A 1,707-nucleotide genomic window follows, 5' to 3' on the forward strand; every position below is an offset into this window, starting at 1 on the left:
GAACACAGCTGGGGGGGTGGGTCAGTACAACTTGGGGGGCTGAACACAGCTGGGGAGCTCAGACCCCACTGTCCCATCCCTGCCTCCTGTACGGCATAGGGAAACCCCCCCAGGCTCCCTTATTCATCCCCCCTCCCACCTCACAGATGCTGGGACGTGATGGGAAAAGGGAAATAATTTATTTCTGCCCCAGAGGAAGGCAGGGTGTGGGGCAGGATGCGGGGCAACCACTCACCCACCCTGGGGGCTGCCGAGCCGGTTCCTCGGACCAGGTGAGCAGCACGGGAGCAGCACCCCACAATTAGGGGGGCAGGGCCAGCCCAGCTCCTCACGGAGCCTCTCAGGAGCAGAGAGGAGGGAACGGAGGATCCCAAAGAGCTCCAAAAGGTGGGAAGCAGCTCGGGGGGACGCGCCCCACGTCCCCGGGCCCTACAGAGCCAGCGTGTCCTTGATGAGGCGCCGCATGGTGGTGGTGACGGAGGTGCCCAGCGTGTCGGTGATCTGATAGGAGATCTTGTACAGGTAGGGCTGCACGTCCTTCAGGCTGGTGTCGAAGACGTTGTCCACCTCGGACTGGGTGGGCATTTTGGGCAGGTATTCGTGGCGGTTCATCACCTCCACGATGTTGATGATTTTCTCGCACAGCTTCTCGCCCACCTTCTCGCGGCAGATCTGCCTCTCCTGCTCGTTGGCCAGGTTCACCACGTTCACTTTGATGGTCCACAGCTCCCAGGGGATGCACTCATCCGAGAAGGGCCAACGGGATTTCTTCTTCTGGTAGAACTCCAGTGAGATCTGCCCCATCCCGTCGCTGCCTGAGCTGCGCAGCGCGTCCTGCGGGCGGCACGGGGCGCTGTGGGTCGGGAAGGACCCCAAAGCTCCAAGCCAGCAATGAAGAGGGACAAGGGCCTTCAACCCAAACCACTCTTAGGGTCTTCTGGCTCTAAGGTTGACCTTTGAGGCTCCTTCTGACCCAACCACCCCGCAGTGGAACTTCAGGGCTCCTTCCGACCCCACCAACCCATGGTTGACCTCCAGGGCTCCTTCCGACCCCACCAACCCATGGTTGACCTCCAGGGCTCCTTCCGACCCCATCAACCCATGGTTGACCTTTAGGGTCCTTCAGACCCCACCAACCCATGGTTGACCTCCAGGGCTCCTTCCAACCCAACCATCCCATGGTGGAACTTTAGGGCTCCTTCTGACCCCACCAACCCATGGTTGACCTCCAGGGCTCCTTCCGACCCCACCAACCCATGGTTGACCTTTAGGGCTCCTTCCCACCCCACCAACCCATGGTTGACCTCCAAGGCTCCTTCTGACCCCACCAACCCATGGTTGACCTTTAGGGTCCTTCCGACCCCACCAACCCATGGTTGACCTCCAGGGCTCCTTCCGACCTCACCAACCCATGGTTGACCTTTAGGGTCCTTCCAACCCCACCAACCCATGGTTGACCTTTAGGGCTCCTTCTGACCCCACCAACCCATGGTTGACCTTTAGGGTCCTTCCGACCCCACCAACCCATGGTTGACCTCCAGGGCTCCTTCCGACCCCACCAACCCATGGTGGAACTTTAAGGCTCCCTCCGACCCCACCAACCCATGGTTGACCTCCAGGGCTCCTTCCGACCCCACCAACCCATGGTTGACCTTTAGGGCTCCTTCTGACCCCACCAACCCATGGTTGACCTTTAGGGTCCTTCCG

General features: G+C 60.6%; 1 protein-coding gene across 1 annotated transcript; it reads right to left on the reverse strand.

The window, feature by feature from the left end:
* Positions 1 to 160: 160 nt before the first annotated feature.
* On the reverse strand, positions 161 to 1,299 carry ATG101 (autophagy related 101). The gene has a single exon (XM_003214080.3). The coding sequence runs from the start codon at positions 802 to 804 to the stop codon at positions 430 to 432; it is 375 nt and encodes a 124-aa protein (XP_003214128.3). The 5' UTR covers positions 805 to 1,299; the 3' UTR covers positions 161 to 429.
* Positions 1,300 to 1,707: the final 408 nt, after the last annotated feature.

Source organism: Meleagris gallopavo, unplaced genomic scaffold (assembly GCF_000146605.3).
Source record: "Meleagris gallopavo isolate NT-WF06-2002-E0010 breed Aviagen turkey brand Nicholas breeding stock unplaced genomic scaffold, Turkey_5.1 ChrUn_random_7180001954974, whole genome shotgun sequence".
Lineage (NCBI taxonomy): Eukaryota > Metazoa > Chordata > Aves > Galliformes > Phasianidae > Meleagris > Meleagris gallopavo.

Coding starts and splice junctions, on each gene's coding strand:
- ATG101 (XM_003214080.3), bottom strand. CDS start 804: ATGGGGCAGATCTCACTGGAGTTCTACCAGAAGAAGAAATCCCGTTGG.